The sequence below is a fragment of the Heliangelus exortis genome, chromosome 17 (assembly GCF_036169615.1).
Source record: "Heliangelus exortis chromosome 17, bHelExo1.hap1, whole genome shotgun sequence".
Taxonomy (NCBI): Eukaryota; Metazoa; Chordata; class Aves; order Apodiformes; family Trochilidae; genus Heliangelus; species Heliangelus exortis.
Window position 1 is genome coordinate 8382936 of NC_092438.1, and position 16763 is coordinate 8399698.

Consider the following 16763-nt stretch of genomic DNA (forward strand, 5'->3'; position numbering starts at 1 on the left):
GAGCACAGGTTTTAGCTGAATATCTGAGAAATCGGGTGAGGAAGCTGCTCTATTCTGCTGCTTTTTCCACTGGTGAAATGACCTCTTACAAAAGGGAAAAAAACAGACAATTAGAAAGAGAAGAACACTGCATCTGTACGAACACTCAATAAAATTAAGAGTAGTCAGAATATAATTGCCAAAAGTGAGGTTGGTAACAACCAGCTTAGCAGTATTAGATGCCACATCTAGTAAAGATCATTGGTTTGCAGTCTCTTTACCATTAGCCTAGCTCCCAGCTGCATTGCACAGCCTTGACTTTAGGAAAAATTCAGAGTTTGTGGGCTCTCAAGAGATACTCACATGAATTAATGCTGATACAGACATTAATAATTTCTTTTTGTACATAAAAAATGCACAGTGGCAGTCTCTACACAAAGAACCAAAAAAAATCCTTCCCCTTACACTAGATTTTCTACTTAAAATATCTACAAACTATTTACTCTGTTCATGTTCATAGCTACTAGATGTACTGTTGGGGGGTTGGGTTCTTTTTACATCAATAATACAGTAGAAAAGATAATCTTTAAAGCTTCTTGACTTCATTTATGAAATAAAAGTATTTAGGTTTAGCAATTCTTCAAGAAAGTCAGGATTGCAAGAAAAAAAAAAAATGAGCTGTTTTTATAATTTTCCAATAGGAAGTAAAGCTTATGTTAGAAGAACTCATGATTAGAGGTCTGACATCTGACACAAGTCAATGTTTTAAACGAGGCATCAGTCCCATTTTTAACATGGTCTTGAATAAAACTGAAATTTGGGTGTACATCTGTCAAAACTAAGCTCCCTGTAGCCATTATAGCCATTTAAACAAATTGAAAACATAGATCAGTTCAATATGTCAAATCAATGTGCCATGCACTTCATATCTGTGTTACTGTCACCACAGCTGGATTCATGGCACATGCAGTGTACAGTAGTACTTGTACTGCTTGTTTTATTAAACAACATCAATAAAATTCAAAAGACAAATGTTATGACTTGCATTTCAGGAAGTCTGGGGCTTTTTCCAAAACTCAGGGCTTCCAGTTTGTTTAGCTGAAAAGGTTTTAGCACAATCAAAGCACATTTGACATTAACACTGATTAAAGCAAACAGATAAATTGCAAAGCCTCTGAGAAAAGAGAATTGCTCCTTACAATTTACTTGGACCACCACAAGCAGAGGAGATCTGTATCAACAGCTTTGGTTTTATTCACAGCTTGGTGAAAACCACTATCAGCTGGCTCTTCTCACTTATTCTGTTCCCATTCTTTTCTACATATTAGTAGGCTAGTCACATTTAAGTGAAAAACAGAAAAATAAAGGGATATTTCCAGCTACCTTCCTTTAAATTCTATTCAAGTTACGACTTGCAATTTTGCCATACTCTAATTTATGACCTTAATATGAAACCAGAGTGAAGAAATGGAGAAGTTGCAGCCTGTGGACAGACCAGTCCATAGGGGAAGACACAGAGAACAAACAGGAGCTAATGCAACTTGTAACTATGGAGAATAAAGTATTAAAGATGAATAATTCTGTATATTTGGAAATAAAACAATTGCAATCAGCTTTTCCATTGGGCACCATTCAACTAACTGTGCTCAAGCTCTATGCTGAACCAGGCTTTTTAAACTAATTAGTTCCCTGAAGAAATACCCCTTCTACTACTGGTAATTAAGGTCAAAATAAGAAAGAATCAATGGGTTTCAAAAAGAAAACCAAGCTGGAAACTACTGTTGTCCTAATTGCCACAATAACCAAAGTATTAAGTGTGTTAAAGCAGATCTTACAATTCTTGCAAACTGCAAAGAACAGGAGCATTAGGATCTACAAGAGCATGGAAATGAGCTTGTGTTTATATTGTTTTCTCAAAGCACTTTTTGTCTATAATAACTATTTGGTAAAAGAATTTCAACAAAACTCTGTAGCTGGAGCCCAAAGAAATACAGCGGGCAGAAGAGCACTGAGTCATGTACAAGCTTGTGTGGAGACCCTGGGAAAGGCTGGCTGTAGAACAAGTTTATAGGGTGCTTTAAGCACAAAATAATAATTAAAAACACTAATCCTTGTTTTTTTTACAGGAGACAATCATCATGAATCAAAAGCTGACATGAACACCCTCACAAATGCATACTTTAAATCTTAAATTATGCCAAGATTACATACTTATTCTGAGATGAAGCACTACAAATCAAAAAATTCAAATCTAATCATTAGAAAAATCAACAAACCTCAACAACCTCAGAACACCTCTTAAGATGCCCAGACAAGCACTATTTAATGTCCTAAATACAACGCAGAGTTAGGGAATAACTAAAATTTCCATGACACGTTCTGTGGAAAACATTACACCTCAATGTACTTTTAGTTTTTGTTTTCCACAAGGTTGGAATGGTTTTCACAAGCTATTAAAGCTTTCCTCATTTCAAGAATGTTCGCTTTCAATAATTAGATGACTTTTAATGTTAACACCTCAGGTCTGTGCTAACACCAAAGCCTGAATCACCAATATAGCGCAAAAAAGATGAGATGCACGAGCCTGAGAGCACCTCTGGGAAATCCAGGAGAAATGAACCTGGTTCTTAGTTTGGAGACAAACTGGCCGAGACAGGACAATTTTCCTGTCCCTAATGAGCCAGGCAGCAAAATATTTACCTGGCAGAGAGCCACGTGAAGACTTAGCACAGGCTTCAGAGAGCTTGGGACTGGAAACAGGAGCCCATCACCCAGCTCCAGAGAGAGACCACGTACCCTCAAAGCTGCTGGAAAGCTTTGATCTCTCCTATCCAAGGATCACTCGAGTACCCCTGAAGACAAACCCTGTGACTAGACACGTGGCACAGCAGTGACATGGGCTGTAGCTGCACTGTCCACATGGATGAGACCAGTGGTATATAAAAGCACCATGCTTTCCAGCTTGGAAACAGATTCAGAGAGGTTAATTGTCTGAATTGAATGCAGAATGCAGTTTGTCTTATTCACAGCATTTTCCTCTAACATGTCAGTAAAAAAAATAATTAAAACCCCAGTTCTGTAATTATGGAAAGCAACACTGGAAAGTGGTGCAATCACTTGGGGGAGCCTGCCCAGCATCCTCCTTACTGACTGACTGCTTGTGAAGGAAGAGACTTTATCACCACAGCATCCTTACTGCAGCCCCCTGTTCTCACAGCAGCCCCCCAGCAGCAGGAGGTGACTGCACCATATTGCACAAAAGACACTTTTCTCCATGATGTCTCTGCTGCCATTTGCCACGGATGGGGCTACTGCTCCCACTCCAAATATATTCCTGCCTCCTCCTCCACCTGAAGACACCTAATTGCAAAGCCTGTATCTCTAGGCACAAACCTCCAAGCTCTCAACACTGTATGAAATGCTCGCCCCTCTTCTATTGTGGTGAATATGACTCATAACTGCACATCAGTTATCTTTTCTTTCCAAAACTTCACTAAGAAGGAATCCAATTTTTACATTTTCTGTATGAACTCACACCCAGTTCTCATCTACTACAGCCAGGTACATTTGAAAATTATCCAGATCCCCCAGAGCTCAAGAGCTAAAGCCTTGCTTATGCTTGGTTATTCATAACATCACCAGAACAGGATACAGGAATATTTCTAAAGGAGCACGTGATGCAGGAGAGGGAGAAAGCTTTTTGTTGCTGGCATCTCTTGGACTCCTTGAAGCTGAAGTTACATCCTTCTGAGGCCAAGAACAGGAGTATGCCTGTGTGCTCTGAGCATCACACCTACACTACAGGTTGATGGTATTAGCACACCTAGGCCAAGAAAGCTTCCTGCAGACAGGAATACTCCAGACCCACGAGGTTGTAAGAGTCCATCCTAAATTCCCATTATTGCTAAAATAGGTGGTAATTTATATTTATCATTAGTATATATTTTTAAGTTTGGAGAGAATCAAGCTTCAACCTAATCACTAAGATAACTGGGAGCAGTCTCACAGATGACATCTACATCAGGAGTATGACTTTCACCAAGAGCTGATGGAATTTTTCAATATCTTGTTCTTACTACACTTGAAACATAAGAAGGCAACAGAGCTGGAAAATGCATCTCTGTCCCATGAACTTCGATTGCCTACTTTAATATGCAGCCAAGACTGGCAAAAGGGTCCTTCTGGCTGCTTGTTGTTCTGCAGCTGGTCTTTTTTCCTGGGGTCTTGCCTATAAAGCAGCTTAATGGGGCTAAGGGTGTAGATATTGACTTAGTTAATGACTTAATTTATGCTATGCGAGTTGGTGTCCTGACATTCTCACTTCTTAAATATGATGGAGTCTTGTGGTCCTAGCAACTGCTGAGTAAAAGCCATTCTTAAATTGTCAGACTATCCACAAGCTAAAAATAGCCATACAAATCTACCTGTACTGAAAACCATTCTGGTTTTGTGCAGAATTATCTCCAGTATAAGGCAGTGCCATGGGCTACTTCTACTGATCAATTACCAACTTTCAGGACAGATCCAAAATGGGGAATCTCCTAAAAAAATTACTACCAATTGAGTTTAAAAATCTATTTAGACTAAACAAGAAGGCTCAAATGAGCAGAGACAGGCTCTGCTGCAGCATCAGCCACTTTTAAGAGGCACTTTTCTTCCACAGAGCAGGCACTGTCACCTTTAACAAACCACAGAGCCCCTCTGTAACTTGACTGCCTTCTTTATTTGTGAGGTGCTCTCCCAAAACACAGTCACTGGGAGAGAAAGAAACTAATGGCTCCCTGACTTGACAAGGTCAAGATGAAACATGTGAAAGATGAGAGAACCCAAGACAATCCATTTTGCAGGAGTGCCAGAGGACACAGAGCCTGACCTGCTCTCTTGAAAAGGAATGCAAAGGACCTACAGGGGTTCTTGGGAAGATTTGAGCCTGCCAAGAGATACCCAAGCATTCAGGTTCAAAATCCTATTTCAACAAGGTGTTTGCTTTGTCAGAAGACGATGTCCAGCCCTGGACAGGTTTTTTTTATATTATTGCTTCAGTAATCAGTGGTACCTGATGCATGGAGCACATCAGTATCACGTACAGAGAGAGCCTGTTTTCTCCCCCACGAGTCTTTCACAGATAAGATGCTACAATGACAGCAGAAGTCTGGGCAAGTGAAACATATGCCATTCTGGAGTGGCAGGAAACCTCTGGTGACTCAGATTTGTTCCTTATGGACATCCAAAGCAAGCAGAGTCATCTTCTCACTGTTTCTTACAGTTGTCACTGAGAAAAAACAGTGCACAAAGGTTGCTGGCAGCAGAGATGTAGAGAAAGCAGGCAGAAGAAATCTGAAAATTAAAATGAAGCTCTTCTGTACCTTGCACAGATGGGAGAAAATTTCTCTGTACACTTTTCATCATCAAGGAAACCCCTTCTGCTATGTAAAGAAGAAATTCACCTTTGAGGGGAAGAAGAAATTCAGTAGAGGAGGGGTAGAGCAAAATAAACATCAAGTAGATCAAAGAGGAAAAAAAAGTAAAAGAAGTGGAAAAGCACTGATAGGGGAAGCTGGGTGAGAGACAAGGAGGAACTGCTAACTGCTCAAATAAACATTTTATAGCATCTGCACGTAAATTTTAAGCACTTTAAACACTGGAGTGACTGCTAAGTAACTCCCTCTGCAAGGAGCAGATTTGTGACTTAACATGAGAGGAATCAGCAATGCCCAATTTCCTCTGCCAGCAGATGCACTGCAGTTATCAGGTGCAGATAAGGTGACAGTATTTGGTCAACGAGTTTTGAGGTCACCACTAATGCCCGTGGTGGAACAAAAACACAGAACATATGGCATTTCATGTGCTGAAACTGTCCAACCCATAATTAACTGATTAGAGTACATATGGTGCTCACAGACAGGGTAAATCTCTCAACTTAAAAAATGCTGGAGACCATCGAAGGTGTCAGCATGAGCCTTCCTTGCAAATCTCTCTTCATTAAAGTTTCATACAGAGCCAAGTGTGTTGTAATAAAGTCGCTATTAATGGAGTTATATTTATAATGATTTCTCTTTTGTGCAGCTGGATTTAACTTTTCAAACACTAAACTCCACCTTAGAGCTTTTTTCAAGGTAGCTGCTGCACACACAGAAGCTTTCTGTGTTATCATATTTACCTTGAAATTAGAAGCAATGGGAGCTAAGGTAATACAAGTTAATCAAGATTGGCAAGAAAGCTGTTAACATCACCAGTATCAAAACAAAAAATCATGCCATCCTATAAATACAGCTATGATTCTGTTTATTTTAAGTATTTACAGCAGGCTGGCCAGGGACAAACTCATTCCCTCTTCAGTTCCAAACCAGCCTTTTAAAAAGATGGTGAGTGACACTTCATTAACCACATGAAATAGGCTGACACAGCCTGCTTGCTTGTCCAGCCAGCATTTCAGATGGCATTTTTCTTTCCATTTTCCCCCTGCTTTACATTCAACACTCCATAAAGTGCTTTCTTCAAGTTCTCCAGCCAGACTAGCATTGTGGAGTAGGGCATCAGGGGGGGCAGGCAGTTCTGGGGAAGATAAAGCAGTTGTTTCCAGCCCCAGAACAGGCTGTGTTTGCATGTCTATGCATTAGAGATGAAGCTTTTCCCATCAGTCACTAATGAAAGGATTTAACAAGTTCCTCATCAGCCTTTCTTCACCTTCCAGTTCTCTGTCCCATCAGACTCTGATAAGACTAAGTTTTTACACAGCACCACTGCTTGTCTGAAGTGATCTGGGATGAAAGCATCCTTCTGTACTCCAGTTCCTGGAAAGGTGCCTATAATCCACGTGATGTCTCTGGAGATGCAGCAGTGCTCCTGGCACTTCCTCCTGGGAAGGTGGGAGTCAGGCATGACTCAGTGCAGCACCAAACTCCATCCCAATGTACAGCACTGAACTACTCACACACAACCCTCCAGGCCTTAGACACTCCTCTCTCATTCCCTGGGTTTTTTCAAAAGGATTCCTACCTCCACTTACACATCAAGCAAAAGAATTACCAGAGACCTCATCTTCCCAATGAGATAAAAGCTGTTGTCTCAGCCCAAAACCTTCCTCAACGTGATTTCTTCCTCTCTTCTACAGCATTATTACTGTTGCTCTGTCTTCACCAAAGAGTTTCCTGGAATGGGTGGGAAAACCTCCAGTTTCAGAGTAGGGAAAAATTCCTCTTAAGAACATCACTTTTTCCCCCTCTACAGTTTGTAAAGCAGGGCTGCTGATAACAGATTAGAGTGGCCAAAAGAAACAAAGACAAAAAAAATATCAAAGGGTTCTCTCCTCGGGAGCACAGAAAGAGATTTTGGTAACTTAAGTACTCAATCCTCCCCCACCCCAAAAGAAAAAAAAAAAAAAAAAAAAGTGATGAAAGACATGGTGCATGGTGTGAATTTTAAGGTTTGTGAAAAAAGCTGAAAGGTGGAAGGTACAAAATGTAATGCAAGAAGATGCACTTGCTTTGGAGGCCTCGAGAGCTTTTTTGAAACTCCAGATGCTCCTGGACCACAGCAATTCCTGCAGGCCCCCCAGTGGAGATGAAGCACACATGGCTCAAAGGCTGCTCCTGCAGGCAGCATCCCCAGCAGATGCTGAGCTGCCAGAAGCACTCTGTGGGCATCACTGTGCTTGCCCACAATGGTGTAACCCCTGTTAACTACTGATCCTAATTGCTTTCCACATTCCAACCAGCTTAGCCTAGCAAAACATAATAGTGTCAGCCAGACCTTTTCAGCTTGGATTCATCACTCTCCTTCTCTGCAGCCTCCCCTGGATCCCCTCAGAATACCCATGCACCTTGTTTTGCTGTCATGTGCATGATGCTCACTTCTCATTCTCCTGTGAAACTGATTGTGTGCTGTCCTCCCAAGGCCATCCACACCCAGGGCTCCCTGGATGCCCTGACCCTTCTGCCACACTGACCTTAAAAATGCTGAAGGTCCCTTTTTCCTTCCCTTCCCCCTTTCATCTGAGACTGTTTCTCTCCCACATCTCACAAACCACTGAGGCTCTGAGGTGCCTCATTCCTGCCATCTCCTCTGTTTGTGAGATGAATCATGCAGGTATCAACATTTCTAAAATTTGTAGAGAGGGTGCAAATCATTAAGTTAGTAGTTATTAATAGCTGCTATTGATCAGTTCTTTGATCTACTGGCAGGTGATTACAGCTGCTGCTCCTGATGATGAGGCACCAGGAGTCCTGCCTGTACCTCAATTCCCTTTCTAGTTTTCACATTTTTAACAGGATAAAAAACTTTTCCCCAAAATTTCAAAAGAGATGGGATTTAGCAGTCCACAGTACAGTCAGAAAGGCAAACACAAGTAAGTGAAGCGTAAAATTTTACTTTACAAGGGGAATATCAGGTCTTTGAATCCTGCTTCTAGCAAAGTCTTTGAAAGGCTTAAAGGTTGACACACAACAACCCTCCAGAGAACACAGCTTCTCTCTGCAATTTTCCATGTAGCCCTTAAACCATAGCCATGAAAAAAACCGAAAACTTGTTCCCTGTAAATAATTGAAGGGGTGTAACAATTGGTTCCCACAAAGCTTCTGTGCTTTCACTTGAAGAAGGAAAGGTACTTTCTATTGCAAAGATTCCACACATCTGACCTACTCAGTGAAACAATTCAGGAAAACTCCCCCCAGCAACCCAAAACTAGTGCTGAAAACAACTCAGAAAACAGGATAGCACAGCTTCCTAGCCCTTTATGTCAGTGTCATCTAATCCTGCTCTGTCAACTGGTGAGCAACATGGTGATCAAAAGACAACACAGAAAAACATTCTCAGACATCCAAATTCATGCAAATTTCCACTTCACCTGATGTTATCAGCTGAATTCTCTATCAGCTAGCCTAAAACTTCACAGAATTCCTTTCTTCTGAGCCGATGGGATGAAGCAGACCTATACCATGACACTATTCTATACTACACTATGCTGTTCTTCTTGCTAAGGGGACAGTGTTGCCTGACTTAAGTCCTCACCTATCAAGAGAAGAAAAGAGCAGTTTTAAGGCTGCCAGCAGCACCAGAGAGGTTTGTGCACAGTAGGACAGTCCACTCTATGGCTTGAAGATAAAGCTGAGGAACTGCCTTTTCTACAAGTTCCGCTCCATTTGAATTATGGCATCTATAAATCTACATGATGGTGGAACTAGATGTGGAGAAAGTCACATACTTATGATCATTATAAAGCCTAAGTAATGAAATGGCCAAGCTTTTAGATCACAGACACATTCCCAGGATTTCAGCTCATCACAATGAAGGCCATTCCATATAGCAAAGTACAACAGAGAAGAGGGGAACTGTTTGGCAAATACATATTAACATTTACCTCATTGCAGCCACTTATCAGACGACAAATTTTCAAAAGGAGAACTAAAAATAATATTAAAAGTCCTTCAAGAAAGACTTCTATCTTTGAAAAGAATGTTTTTTTAAGACATAGTAAAAAAACACTGAATAGAGCTACTAGTATTCTGAGGTTTACAGGCCTGATGCCAAGAAGTGAAGAATTAACAGCAGGCACACACTTTGCTTCTCCAACCCTTAGAGTAAAGCTCTTACAAACACACACTCACTCACACTGTGTACTGAAGAGTCTTGCTGCACACAAAGTGAACCATTTGGAGCAGACCACAGAGAAGACACCACACCTGCTGCATTTCATTCCCTCTTCACACAACACCTTTAACCCTCAGGGACTAGTTGTCCCTCCAGCCATGCAGTACAGTTGTGCTCAACACCAAGCAGCCTCATCACACCCCAAGATGATTATTTTTGGCTTCTGCCAGTTTCAGGTGCAGAATAACAACCTGTGGTTCTTCTTGATCCCGGAATTCTGTAAGTCTGAATTCTGCAAATCTGCTTTCCACGAGAGCTAATCACATCACTAAGGCAATTCAATTTTAAAGGTCTGAACTACCTTACCCCTGGGCTTAGAGCATGATTCTTCTTTATTACCTCCAGCTCAGTGTTATGAGCATGCAGCTTCTGCACCATCTCCTCGGCCTCGCGCATCCGCCGGTTCAGCTGCGGCGAGTGCTCCGCGGGGGTCAGTTCGCTGTCATAAGACTCCAGGATTGCTCGCATCCCATCCCTCTCCTGTCAGGAAGAACAACAAATGTCTTTAGGGATCCAGCCCCTGACCTCACTCCAAGGAGAGGGTGGCTCCCAGAGCAATATTCTATGGTTTTGCACATTGTTCTTTCACATGGCAAAGAAACCCTGATGCTGATCACCTTCACGTCAAGGCACAGTGAACACACAGTTCTGATAAAATAAATGTTGCTGCAAGGAAAACTGAACAATTAGGCTGTCTGATGTATATAAAACCACATACTCCTTGCAGGAAAGGAACACGCACACATTCTTAACAAGCAGATGGTAACTGAAAATGGAGCCTGCCTTCTTTTTGGAGACATTACTCTAATTCAACATGGCTGAATGAGTTTCTTCAGCAAAATATTTAGTGTAGCACTTGACATTTTTCCTGCCAAAGACTTCCAGCAATGAACAAACAGAATTGTCATAATAGAAATGAAACAGATTTGACAACGAACAAAGTGGCTGAGAGCAAATATTCTCTAAATGGTATGTGACTTATCACTCGTTAAACATGGCAACACTCGGTGTTTAGAATAAACAAGTTTTCAGAGGTTAATATCTCTCAGACAATGTGTTTGGCTCACTTTACTTTGCTGGCAACTATAATCAAGCAATTACAGAGAAAGACAAAAAAAGAAGGATCCCTCTCTCCTCTCTGAGAGCCCTTCCACTCCAAAGTACAAAGCTTGTGCTGAAAGCTGAAGGTAGAATTTTATGTGGGTCCCTAATGCATTCCCAGCTTCAGACAGCACCTAGCATCTGGCTCCAAGGTATTAATGGAAAAGAAGAATGGGGATAAACAATAAAAATTTCAAAAACTCAGGTATGTTTTGAGGAGATTAATGTTCCCAGTGCATTATGTATACAGGGATCAGTCAGCTGATGGAGAGGTTTATCTTCTGACTGCATGGAAGAATCCTGATGTTTGCGAGGCTACAGAACAGGGTCAAAGCTGCAGAAAAACTGAAGAAACCTGATGGTGCTGTCTCCCTTTCCCTGCTGAAGTTTGCCACCTCCCTCTTGTTACAGAAATGCTCTGGTGCTCTGGGCAGACCAATTCTCTCATGTGAATTTTCTCATTGCTACCATCCAAAATACTATATAGGATCGTTCAGCTTTGTGGCTGTAAAGTTCACATCCAGACCAGCCCATTAAACACAGAGCACTTCACAATCCCACCTTGACCATGCTGAAATGTTTTGCTGGGATCCTGCTCTCTTGGGGAAATCAAGAATTGCCAGGGTACGGAGAAAAAGTCCTTTTCCCCCTGCTGTATTTCAGATAGCAAAGGTGATGCTGACTGCTCAGCTGAACAAGTCTGTATACAAAGGTTATTTCCTCCTCCCAAATCTAAAGGTCAAAGACTGAACTTGGATAGCATGTGTGTGCTTGGGGAAGAAAAGGATGATTCGAATTTCAAATTCAAAGTGTGAAAATAAGATGAGGGGCACTGCCTGAGGTACAGTGTGTGTTCAGAGCATGTCATGAATTGAAAGGTCAGCCAAGATGGTTACCATTGGTCAGCAGGTAAAAAGACCTCAAGGCCAAAGGACAGCCTGAGGGTGAAGAAACTGAGTTAGTAAAAGAATAAAACCAGAAAGAGTACTGGAAGCTATTACTAACCCCTTGCTCTCACCTGACTGAAGAGAAACATTTTTCTAAGGAAAGAACAGTTTTGCCACAGTTTACAAAGAATTGTTGATCTCACAAACATAAGAAAGGAAGTGCTTTCATGGTTAGTACAGAAGGAAAAAACCCAAACCCAGCCATACCAAACCTGCCTTGTAAGGAACTTGTTTAGCAGAAAGGCAACAGTACAGGATTACTCTATCCCCCTCCACCCCTCCAACACATACACACAGCACCCAGTCTGCCCAGCACACACTCTGTAGGACCTTTGCTCAGAAGATGACTTTCATTTCCCATTTGTTACAGATTCATTGTCTAGAACACAGAAAAAACCACAATTCTAGTGCTTCACATAGTTATTGGGGTTTGATCCTGGCATTTTGTTGCAACTAGATATGCAATTACAGCATCCTCTGTCTGTCTTTGTAACCGTGCTGCTCCCCTATCCTAATTTTCTACTAAGCATTTTTCATCGATGATAATTTAACACTGCAGTGTTCTCTCCATTACAGTAGGACAGTCCCCAAATCTGTAACATTTCTTCAACAGCAAACAGGACCCCTGGCAATTCCCATCACACTTGGCTTCCAATTAACTGCTGAATATTCATGCCATTGCCAGCAAGATGCCAGCACTTCCCGGAGCTGTTCAGCTGCAAGGAGGACCAACTTCTGCTTTCATGTTAGGAGGGAAAAACTATGGGAGCAGAACAACCCTGCAGGCTTTCTTTTCCCCAAAATCAACCACAGACTTTGCCCTTCAAGGCCTTTCTCTTAAGGGAAGAGTAAACTTCCCAAGCAAAAACAAGCACAGGAAATACAGCACGAGCTGTGATGGAAAAAAGGTGCTGAAAAGCTGAAAATAGAGGGTGGTACAATTAAACACTTGATCCTGGAATTTAGTTCTCCTCTTTAATTATTTCTAAATACTAATACTGTAATGAAATCAATTCTCAGCTACCAACAAGTGGTCCCCAGCTCCATTTTTCAAATTCCTCTGAATCAAGAGCACTTACTGAAAGCTTTTCCCTCTTTCATAGAGATCTTGTTAGTTTGGCAGGAAACAGAAGTTCTTGTTCAGAAGTCCTCTGTTTAAAAAGATTCTCTAAAATGTAATCCTAATTTAGTAATTACTGCAATATCTAACTCATCCCACACGACAGGATATTCCCCAGGCCTCATGAAAAGCCTTCCCAGGGACTTTCAGATGACCTCTCTAACCTATTCCTAACACCTCTGTTTTCCTGCTTTCTATCAGGAGAGTAGTCAGAATTAATAAAAAGTGGTCCCTCAGGGAATTTCCAAAATTTATCCAGCACAGGGCATCTCAGCTAACTCACCACTGACCTTACACTGGCACATCTCCAGGTGTTCTTTACTTTGACCAGCTTCAAATCAACAGCAAAACAGAAATGCAGCTGACTCTAAACATCCCTTAAAAGCAGAATAATTGGTTTTGATGTTCATTATAAACCTAGGAAATGAATGCCCCACAGCAAACTCTGGTGCTGCAGCTTGCAGCTGTGTTTGAAGAGATGTAAAGTTTGAAAATGAGGAAGAATAGTGATTTTTTTTTTTTTTTTTCTTTCAAAGGTTGAACAGTTTCCCTTCCCTCTGCCAGCAGCAGCCAATTCACCAAACAAATACGCCTCCTACTATGGAGTAAGTAACTAAAAAGAAAACATATTTTATCATCATAACCACAAACCAGAGCTATCCTCATGAAAATCTGCAATAGAAAAATACAGGCTGGCACCTTTGCAAAATGCCATCCCTATGATAAAGCTTCTTTTCAGTCCTTCCACCAGCTCCTCTAGTCCCTCTATATTAAGGCAAAATTCAACCTGGTCATCAAGTAGCTCAGACCTAAGGGAAAGACTTTTTGGACATTCACATACCATAAGGCTACCAGAGTGGTTTAGAAACAGAATATAAATGGGCTCCTCCAGGACCTTTTGGGTTCAGTTTAGGGAGAGACCTGAGAACTATTCACATTAGCACCATCATCATCCCTACCAACAACCCCCACATCACTGAAGCAGTGCTACTGCACACCTCCAAGGGCAGGTGGTAGCTTCAAATATTTGTGTAGAGAGGAGTAGAAGAGTGACCCCCAGTTGTGTATTGGAAGCAACTGAATAGTAAAATACAGCCAAAAAATATTAAAAGCCATTTGACCTTCTATACAAACATATAAACCTACTCCAGGCCCTACTCCTGTTGATGTTTGTTGGTCCCTCCCTCAAACCTACCTACACACAATTCACCACAGACTTCCTAATTAGTTGAAGAAAAGAAAAGTCAATAAGAAAGAAATTAAAGTTACAAATCTAACTGAAGTCAGTCACACACCCAGGGAAAATTTGTTCCTGGGGTAAAGTTTATCTAGTGTCATAATTTTATTGAAATCCTATATCTTCCTATTGACTTTTATAGTTTCAAGCTGGATGCCAGAGTTATCATTATTAGAGTCTCAGTGTTGCTTGCAGGCCTGAGGTTTGGGGTGTTTTTTTTCCCTTTATAAGCAAGCTGTAATTGTCTGGTTTATTGATCAATAAATCTTTCAACTGCCTCCCTTCACCCAGCTTCTGTTCGGGTAAGTCTCCTGCACCATCCTCTGAAAGAAAATATAGGGTTGTTGTTTTTGAAAGAACAGATTGTTTTGTCATTAGCAATGAAAAAGCAGGAATTGTGCTGGTCGGTTCCAATAATGGCTTTTTAATGACATATTCTAGTCACAGTAAAATCTGCTCTATTTCCACATGAGTGAACTTCAACTATTAATCCACAACCCAGAGGCACAGCTCACTTGTTCTCTCACTTCTGTCTGAGCTAGAGGCTGGCAGAGGAGAGAGACTTTGTAAAGTGGCATCATCATGATATTTCCCACTCAATGCTTCTTTTATGGTACAGAAATATTCCTGTTCCAAATGTTAGATGAGCTTTTTCTTTAATTAATGATAATTCTTGGAGAATGTTAAAATACTGCTTCGTTACAGGAAACCAGGAGCAAGATTTCCCCTTCCTCTTCTTCTCCAAACTCCTAACTCCAAATTAGTCATAAGAAGAGAGAATTTCAAGGCTGAACAATATGGAGCTTCAACATCAAACAGATGCTATCTGCAATCAGGTATAATTTAGCTAACTATTCCTTGTAAAAATACAAATAAAAGCTTTCTTGCTTTAAGCTATACAAATAGATACACAAAAAGGGAGATGGTAACTGGGGCTTGACCAGATGTTTAACATTAGTAAAATTAGCAGTGTGAGGTGTGGGAACATAAGCCAAAATATACTCAAAATAAGTCAAAGATTTGCTATAAATATATCAAATAAATACAAGGACCTATTGACAAAATATATCCTCAAAAATTATTCATGGTAATCTCTGCTCCATGAGCAACTGCCTTTGATGAACTCATAAATGGCAGGACGGGCTCTAAAAATAGAGCAGAAGAACAGATCCAACCTTTTAAAAGGACGGATGAGAAGACACAGACTGGAAATTATTAATTACCTCAGCATGTTGGTATCTCATAAAATACTTGAAGAAAACATTAAGAATCCAATTGCAAGCAGCTAGAAAAGAATTAGGGACAAGAAACAATCAACTGAGCCTTAACATGAATAATATCAAACCAGTTTAATTTCCTTCTTTGACAGGTAACTTGCCTACTGAATAAAGGCAAACAATAAATGTGATAAATTTCAACTTCAGTGATGTGTTTATCAAAGAGGAGTATTACAATTCAACATCATCTCTAATTTAAGGAAATGAATTTGTATCACGGTGATGAAATTCATGAAAGCAAAGCACAGAGCCCTGAATCTTGTGCAGCAACAGAGAGACCAGGTACCACAAACAGCCCAACATTGGGTGGCATCTCCCCCTTTCCCAAAGCCACCCATCTGCATCCCACTCCAATATGTGGGGATATGAGGGATATGAGCAGCTGCTCTGTACACCCCAGAAAAGCATCAGCCAAGAAATGTGCATGGGGTTACTCACAAAGAACAGGTTCTGCCTCAGCCTGAGAGTTGGAGGAATTGATAAGGAATTGATAGATTGTTAAACCTTACTTTTGTAATTAGGTTTCTCTCTTCAAACACTATGTTTGCATCCAATTGCCTTACGGAAAATGAGGAGAAGAAAAAGCAACTTTTGTACTAATCATCTTTAAACAAAAGTTTGTTTTGGCTGTAAATATTGTATATCAGAATTCTATTTCCAAGCCTCTAAATAGCTTCCTTCTCAGCTACAGCCATTTCTCAACATTCCTCTCTGTGGCTGACCTATTTTCACATTACTTTGCAAATCAGAACTGACTGCAGACACATATGTATGTGCACACCATTGATTTTCCACTCAAGACCTCAATTAAAACAACATTTACAAAAAAAGACCATTACCTCCATAAAAATAAAAACATCCAGCAGATTTTACTACCCTTGCACTGACAAGAACATTTTCTCAGACTATTCTTACCTCTCAATTGTGACTTCCTATATATCAAACCTCTGCTTGCATGTTTGCCCCCTCAAGACAACAGAAGGCTATTGCAGGAGTCTGAAGATGGATTTAAGCTATAAAGAAGCCCCTCAGATGTATTGTGCCCTACAACCAAGGCTTCTCCAACAAAAGTAAAATATTTATTCTTTATAAGCCCAAGTACCTCCATCTGTGTCTAAACTGAACAGGTGGGAGAAAGGTCAGAAAGACTGATGTGCTCTGTAACCACACAGCAACCCAGGAATTAAGCATCCCTATCTCTCCCATCATCTCTCTGCAACTGATGGTTTTCATCACTTTTTCTGGCACTCTCATAATGGAGCCATTTTCTTGCTAGAAAAGGCCCTGTGTCATTAAGGCTGAACACCAACTTTCCAGCCACAAGGCACTGTATCATTAAGGCTGAACACCAACTTTCCACCCAAGGTTGGAAGGCTGAAGAAAGCAGCCACCAGGGAAAATTGCAGGAAGAAGAGGACACAAGCAGGCAGGGAGCCTGAGAAAGATGCTCAGAA

General features: G+C 40.9%; 1 protein-coding gene across 4 annotated transcripts in view; it reads right to left on the reverse strand.

The window, feature by feature from the left end:
- Positions 1–16763, reverse strand: part of MAD1L1 (mitotic arrest deficient 1 like 1) — a 345232-nt gene that overhangs the window by 189448 nt on the left and 139021 nt on the right. For all 4 annotated transcript variants that reach the window (XM_071760874.1, XM_071760872.1, XM_071760873.1 and 1 more), the window contains one exon: positions 9967–10107. In XM_071760874.1, coding sequence (XP_071616975.1) covers positions 9967–10107 — 141 coding nt within the window. The remainder of the gene's footprint in view (positions 1–9966; positions 10108–16763) is intronic.